At 43.9% G+C, this 7,056-nt stretch overlaps 1 protein-coding gene across 14 annotated transcripts; it reads left to right on the top strand.

Moving 5' to 3' along the window:
* Positions 1–2,049: 2,049 nt before the first annotated feature.
* On the top strand, positions 2,050–6,672 carry LOC125544478 (serine/arginine-rich-splicing factor SR34-like). Of its 14 annotated transcripts, none has more exons than XR_007299506.1 (16): positions 2,059–2,329; positions 3,005–3,096; positions 3,328–3,393; positions 3,550–3,624; positions 3,710–3,815; positions 3,901–3,947; positions 4,063–4,120; positions 4,301–4,350; positions 4,526–4,582; positions 4,689–4,762; positions 4,840–4,875; positions 5,343–5,493; positions 5,721–5,815; positions 6,045–6,078; positions 6,155–6,217; positions 6,298–6,672. XR_007299506.1 is itself a non-coding variant. In XM_048708189.1 (14 exons), the coding sequence occupies exons 2-14, from the start codon at positions 3,010–3,012 to the stop codon at positions 6,310–6,312; spliced, it is 768 nt and encodes a 255-aa protein (XP_048564146.1). In that variant the 5' UTR covers positions 2,050–2,209; positions 3,005–3,009; the 3' UTR covers positions 6,313–6,672. The 14 variants fall into 14 exon arrangements, 3 of the variants coding, with proteins under 3 accessions (XP_048564146.1, XP_048564145.1, XP_048564147.1); XR_007299505.1 differs by having other exon boundaries at positions 5,343–5,520; XR_007299499.1 differs by lacking the exons at positions 5,343–5,493; positions 5,721–5,815 and having other exon boundaries at positions 6,298–6,366; positions 6,480–6,672.
* Positions 6,673–7,056: the final 384 nt, after the last annotated feature.

The following is a 7,056-nucleotide window of genomic DNA, read 5'->3' as shown; positions in this document are numbered from 1 at the left end:
CAGGCTACTCATCAGGAAGCTAGGGGTCTCTTCCAGCCAACTTTCAGTCATACTCAGTGTGCAAGCACGCTTGGCACAGAGATGAGCTGGGTAGTTTGCTGACCGGATTACATGAAGAAAATCAACATAAGAAAAAGCAGTAGCTAGCTCTCCTATCTCATAAAACAACGGTGCCACAATCGCGAAGGAGTTGTGACGATTCTTCCAGAGTTCCACGACCTCCAGACAATTGGTTTCGATGATCACCTCCTGAAATCCTCTGAGGTTCGCAAAGCGCACGCCTTCCCGTACAGACATGGCTTCAGCTATAAGGGGGTCCGTGACACCCACAAGGGGTTTGCTCCATGCCCCCAAGAGGCGACCAGCTGATCGCTCCCCCCCCCCCCCCCCTGCTCCACCATTGCCGCCATCCAGATGAATTGCTGTGTCGGTGTTTATTTTGATGATCGTTCCATCAGGGGACCGCCACCCATAACCTGGCAAGATTTTTAGGTCTGGCCGAGGTATATCCAAGATCGCTAGATCTTCTTTAATGCATCTCACAGAAGTAGACGGGTCAAGTTTCTCCTGATCATGTGTGAGACGATTCCGAGAGTGCCAGATCGCCCACATCACTGTGACTATGATCGCTTGCTTCTTCTCTGAGAAAAGTTGGTCACATAAAATGTCATGAGACCAAGTGCTTGGGTGTAGCTTCGGTAGAGAGAAATCAAGTAACTGTTGAGCTTGCACCCAGAATTGCTTTGCATGCGAACAGTGAATGAGTGCGTGAGCTAAATCCTCATCCATGGCCATGTAGATTTTGCATCTTCCGAGCTCCTGAATATGGCGCTGCTTCAAGGTACATTCCACCGGAATAATGCCTCTCAAGACTCGCCAGTAGAAGTCCCGAACTTTAGGGATCACATTGAGTTTCCATAAGGCACGCCATAGCTCTGCGTTGTCAGTTGAAGACCCGATACCAGTCCCTTCTTCGAGAGCAAAACACTCTTTTTTGTTCACTAGAGACCGGTACGCTGATTTGACTGTGTAGATGCCAGATTTTTCATGTGCCCATGCCATAAAATCATCACCACCCCCTGGCGCAAAGGTATGTTCAGAATAGGTTGTGCATCAGGGCTGATAAACAGCTCATGTACTAACTCCGTCTTCCATGTCTAGTTGTCAGTGTCGATCGGCTCACTAACCAACTGAACAAAAGCATTTTGAGGTCTCAGCATGGGAGTCATAGATACTGTCGAAGGAATCCATCGGTCCTCCCATATGGATATGGTTGAACCGGTGCCCACGCGTTTGATAAGGCTAGCATCAAGGGCCTCTCGACCGGCAATGATGGCTCGCCAAGTAGCAGATGCGGCTTTTGGTACTGTGGCGAGCTGAAACTCACAATCTGGAAAGTAACGGCCCTTCAAAACCCGAGCGCATAGAGTGTTGGGGTTAGTCATAAAGCGCCATACGTGCTTCCCCAAAAGAGCTAGGTTGAACAGGAGGAGATCACGAAAGCCCATTCCACCTTTGCATTTCGGTGTAGCTAGTTTATCCCATGATATCCAATGCATAGACCGCCGATCAATGGAACTGCTCCAAAAGAACTTTGCCATACCTGATGTCAGAGTCTTACATACTTTCTTGATCAGGAGAAAACACGACATGCTGAAGGTAGGAATTGCTTGGATTACGGATTTTAGGAGCGCTTCTCTCGCAGCACAAGTTAGTAGTCGCTCCGACCACCCCTGCATGTGCGCGCGCGCCCTTTCAGCCATATAAACGAAAGTGTCACTGGTGATCCTGCCTATTGCTGTGGGCAGGCCAAGATAGCGCTCGCCAAAAAACACGAAGCATCACTGTGGCCCCTAATCACTAAGGTGGTGGTGTACCACGAGTCAAACTGTGCCACGTGGTAAAAAATAGACACCTAATCTAGCCGTGTTTTTTTACGGGTATCTAGCCGTGTTTATCACTTTGTGAAATCACCGACTAAATTGCGCGCACCGGACAAGTCACCGTGAACGAATTTTACTCTTTTCTGTTGTTGAGAAAACCAATACGTACCTTTTGGCGTAGAGGTATTTCCACGCGGCGTCGCCTGCGGAGTCCCGAAGCTTCTCGACCCGCCGGCCCTACCTCTCTGCCCCGCAGCTACTTCAGCCGAAAACCTCGGAACATTTGTCCATCTTGATTGATTGATTTCTTCGATCGCCACCTGCCAGTTGAGTTCTCCGTCAGTTTCTCCCGTCTCCGCCGCGCTTGCCCCCGCCCGAATCTCTCGGCAGCTTTTCCCGTCGTTCTACAGGCGGTGGCAAGTTTTTTTCGCGATTAGAAATCCGCGGTTCGTCCTCCTTCCACCTCTGTTTTGTGCCGCAGGCACAGATAAAATTTGCACCTTTTGTGAATCGCGATGAGGGGCTGATCGTATCCAGCGTTTCTGTTCTGGAGTTCGTTTCATCTACGCCATGGAGCGTTACAGATACCGTGAAATCTTATTCTCGAGCAGAGAAAACCTTGGTAGTGCGTAGTGGCGTTCCAAGATTGGGCAAATTTCCCTCCGAATGGTGACCATTGAGATCGGTTTTGGCCTTTTGGGTATCATGCTCATGTGAGATTTGGATTAGGTTTTAACAAGGTGTTCTGTCCAACTGTCCAGAGTCTGTTGAACAATTCTGAAGTTTTTACTAGCACTAATTCCTGTAGTGAGAAGATAGACGACGGAAGCTGAGGTCGCACTCTGATTCTGATAGTTGTATTATCTATTCTGTAGTTAAATCGGCAAAATCTGGTAGACATATAATATTCTGGAAATACATGAGTATGAAATTTGTCTTCCTGCTTTCTTTCCTGTCAATTACTTAGGCGGCAATTTTATTTTCTTCTATTGCTATACCAGCTTGTGCTTCTAATGCTTATCTGCACCATTCTAGCTAGTAGTAGTATGTTTTGCATAAAAGAACATCTACATATTCATGTATAGGCTGTATGACCTTTATTTTATTTTATTTAACTGCAGAAACAATGGGCAGGCGCAACAGCTGCACCATTTATGTAGGCAATCTCCCTGGGGACATTCGTGAGAGGGAGGTTGAGGATCTCTTTTACAAGGTAAATATTCAATTTTGTGTAATGATTCTTGCACTAGCTTTTCTTGTGGCTTTGGCAATTATGTAAAGATAATTGGCTATAGCACAAACTGATGAAGTTCTTGACCATTTTTCAGTTTAACTTGTACATAGTAAGGAAACTAGTATGATATAGGTTGCACCTCATGTACATCGCATTGTAAGGAATTAAAACAGATTTATTCATGCCTTAATTTTATGTATCATTATGCAGTATGGCTGTATTGTCGATATTGACTTGAAGATTCCTCCAAGGCCTCCTGGTTACGCTTTTGTTGAGGTCAGTATTCTGTCATGGTCATGTAGAGGTTTATACTCAGAATTCATGATAGAAGCCTCATTGTTCTTATTTTGGCATTAAACTTACTCTCTTAACTAAGTTTTCATTTTTTATATAACTAATTATTGGATGCTAACAAAGAATGATCTTCTTTAGTTTGAGGATCCCCGTGATGCTGATGATGCAATTTATGGCCGTGATGGGTATGACTTTGACGGCTGCAGGCTGCGGGTATGCATGTACTGCGTGTTGCCTTTTTTGGTTCAAAGCAAAGACTGCTTTCTTGTGCCTGTTGTTTGAAAAGTTCATCTCTCAGGTGGAATTAGCTCATGGTGGAAGAGCTCAATCTTACTCGTATGATCGCCCAAGCAGCTTTAGCAATGGACGCCGTGGAGGTGTTTCTAGGCGCTCTGAGTTCCGAGGTTTGTACTTCTGTCTTGTTAATGAGTTGATTGATATGTCCGGATGGGAATTCTCATTTTTCTTTTCTTGTTGTGAGCCACACAGTTATGGTTGATGGTCTACCTTCGTCAGCGTCATGGCAAGATCTCAAGGTACAGGAATTGTGCACAACTTCTGTTTATACATTTTGAGTTTGGTGTCCATTGAGTTTGGTTGGCGATGTCTGTTCTTCTTTATTTACTTACATTGCTTAAGTTACTTATTCAGGACCATATGCGCCGGGCTGGCGATGTCTGTTTTTCTGATGTATACCGCGAGGGCGGAGGTTAGTGACAATGCTTCCAATTATATCGACATTATAGCAGTGTGCGCACTAGAAATTTGAGGAGCTAATTGCTCGGCTCAGCTGCCTGAATTGTAATTGCACTGTCCTTTGGAAATCAGAATCACGGTTTAGCATGATGCATTCCCTATTGATGACAATTGTATTTTGTTTGTGTTGCAGCAACCGTTGGAGTTGTGGATTATACAAACTACGATGACATGAAATATGCGGTAGGTTGTCATATCATCTCTACACTCCGCTTTTTTTTAGTGATAAAGTTCTTGTGAAACTATTCTCTATCATCGATTGCTGTTGGAGAGGATCTGCTAAGAGGGCACCTTGGGGATGTGTGGTTTGTTCTTGTTTTAGTTGGTATATACCTCTCTTATCACTGCAATTTTGCAGATTAGGAAGCTTGATGATACAGAGTTCAGAAATGCATTTTCAAGGGCATATATCAGGGTATGGGTTTACTTCTTTTTCACTGATAGTTCAACAGTAGTTAAGATGGCATCTGCATGTCCATTTGATTTTACACTAGCATGAATCTGTTGTTATTTTATTATAGGTGAGGCAGTATGATGCTAGATCAAGAAGCAGGAGCCGTAGCCTCTCTTACTCAAGAAGTCGCAGCTATAGCAGGTATCTTAAATTTCTTTCATTCGTATTTACACCAAGTTTCATGACAAGTACTGATATTTGAGTGCATTGTTCCTTAGATCTGTCTCTCGATCACCCTTACCTGTGGATGAAAGGTTTGTCATTCTGTATATATAAATAGCTGCAAGTTTTTCTGTTAGTAGTACCAGTGATTTCGCTTTTGGAAGAAATAGGAACAAATTTGATCTTGATATACAACGTGATACACCTGAAAGGATCGAATTACTTGAACTCCGTTTTTGCATGCATGTCATTTCTTTGGTTACAAAAACAGAAATAGGTCTTCGAATGGTTGTTTTGATGTACTACCTCTGTTTCTAAATATAAGATGTTTTGGCAGTTTAAATTGAAATGCCAACACGACTTATATTTGGGAACAGAGAGGGTATCTCTGCTTCTCCTCAAGATTATATAGCTAGTTTGTTTAAATCTTGTAGAGAATCTATCTCTTTTCACTGTTAGCTCGGACTCCATCGTTTTTCTATGTTCCAATGAATGATGAAACATGCAGAGCTGGCTAGTTAACCTTGCGGCATTTAAGGTTTTCTTTTGTTTTTCCTAGATCTGGCCATGCGGCGATCTGGGGACTGCTTCCATAGAAAATTGGATGCGTTGAGTTCAGCATGATGGTTTGGAACTATGGATAGTAGAGCTGGATTATCAGCACGTATGGCCAGTGAGCAACAAGTCCTAGCAGCAAGATGGTCCTGATAGTAAGGATATGTGGAGTGGGTCTTGTGGTATTCTTTAAATGATATTAATTCTTGGCTTAAATTTCATATAATCACTAAAAGGCCCTTGTTTTCATTAAACTTTAAGTTTTGAGTTAGTTAATCTTGCATTCTACTGTAGAGAAGATGAATGGGAAATGTTGTTTGTCAATCATTTTCTGGGGCAAGTTTGCTAAGAGGTTGGCATTTTTTTTTTTGCGGGAGCTAAGAGGTTAGCATTAACAACTGGATAGAGAAGGATGAAGGGCAAATGGTTTTATGGGGCAAGTGTACATGCAAAGAGGTTGGCATGACAAATGCGGATGTATGTCTTGGTTACTTTCTATGTTCAGTTTCATATTCAGTAGTCACATCTGATGATAGGTATAAAGAGCCAAATGCATAAATATGCACTGTGATATCGCTCTCGTATAATCTACTTAGCCTGTTATATTCCATAGAGGATGGGTATGGTTGTCAGGTTGGTTTTGGTGTTAATTTTGGATTACACAACACTTCTGAGTAATGAACTTGGTTTCTGAAACATTTTGCAGGTCACTGTCAAGATCTCGGTCTCCTGTTTCTTCGGTAAATCTCGACAATCTGTTGGCAGAATCTTTACTCGAGCCACTTGTTCGAAGAAGCTAATGGAACTCTTTTGCAGGTTTCTGGAAAATCCGTGAGCAGAAGCCCTCGGAGCAGGAGCTTATCCCGCTCTGCATCTCCTGTAATACAGAGCACTCTCTCGCCTCTTTCTGAGAAATCGCTTATGATTAGCTTGTGCTAATATGGTGTCTGTTCTGGCAGGTGAGGTCGGATTGATCTTGGGCGCACCTGGAAGCAGTGAGTGACTACTTCAGGATCGCAGTTTGCGTCGTAGGTGGTTGCATATGCTTTATCATGTTCTGCACAACGCTATGTTTGCGGGACTGGAGCATTGCGCTTATCATGATGCCTGCCTGTCTACTTGTTATGTGCTATGTTCTCAGATTTAGAGTTGTATATTCAGAGGAGACCTGTACCTTTTCTTGAATGACTTGGAGATTGATCTGCAGTTTGTGGTAACTTGAATTCAGAGGAGACCTGCACTTGTGGCAATGTGTTATGTTGTCACATTATGTTTTTCCGTAACTCTTATGTTTGTAATAAGCACGGCTGGCATAGCCGCATTATGTTTTTCAACCCCAGGTGGTTGTCATCGAGGCCTGGGGCCGATCTCGAGCTCGTTGCCATGCCGTGCACCCATGCCACTGGTGTCCGAGGTGCTGCTATGGTCGCCAACCCTGGCCGCCGAGTGCCCACATACGTAGGCGATCGAGGTTGTCTCTTCGTGCGATCTTCGGTGGGATGGGCTCTTGTTGGTGCATTGTTTTTGACTGACTAACTCCCTCTGAACCGACAGACTGATATGCTCGTATTTCAGCTAAGAGCACAAATTTTTTGTTGGAAAGAATTCCTGAGCCATAGCCATACAGAGCAAGCAAATGGCAAGGTGAAAGCTAGCCTATGTCCCGATTATTACATCGTTGACATTGCCATACTACATTGCTTGCACGGGTTGCTGTC

The sequence above is a fragment of the Triticum urartu genome, chromosome 3, assembly GCF_003073215.2.
Source record: "Triticum urartu cultivar G1812 chromosome 3, Tu2.1, whole genome shotgun sequence".
Lineage (NCBI taxonomy): Eukaryota > Viridiplantae > Streptophyta > Magnoliopsida > Poales > Poaceae > Triticum > Triticum urartu.
This window is presented reverse-complemented; position numbering and strand designations above follow the sequence as displayed.

What these genes read in the sequence shown, in the direction of transcription:
- LOC125544478 (XM_048708189.1), top strand. Translation starts at nt 3,010, where the DNA reads ATGGGCAGGCGCAACAGCTGCACCATTTATGTAGGCAATCTCCCTGGG. An exon ending in TTGAGGATCTCTTTTACAAG is followed by an intron (nt 3,097 to 3,327) that starts GTAAATATTCAA and finishes ATCATTATGCAG; the next exon opens with TATGGCTGTATTGTCGATAT. An exon ending in TGTATACCGCGAGGGCGGAG is followed by an intron (nt 4,121 to 4,300) that starts GTTAGTGACAAT and finishes TTTGTGTTGCAG; the next exon opens with CAACCGTTGGAGTTGTGGAT.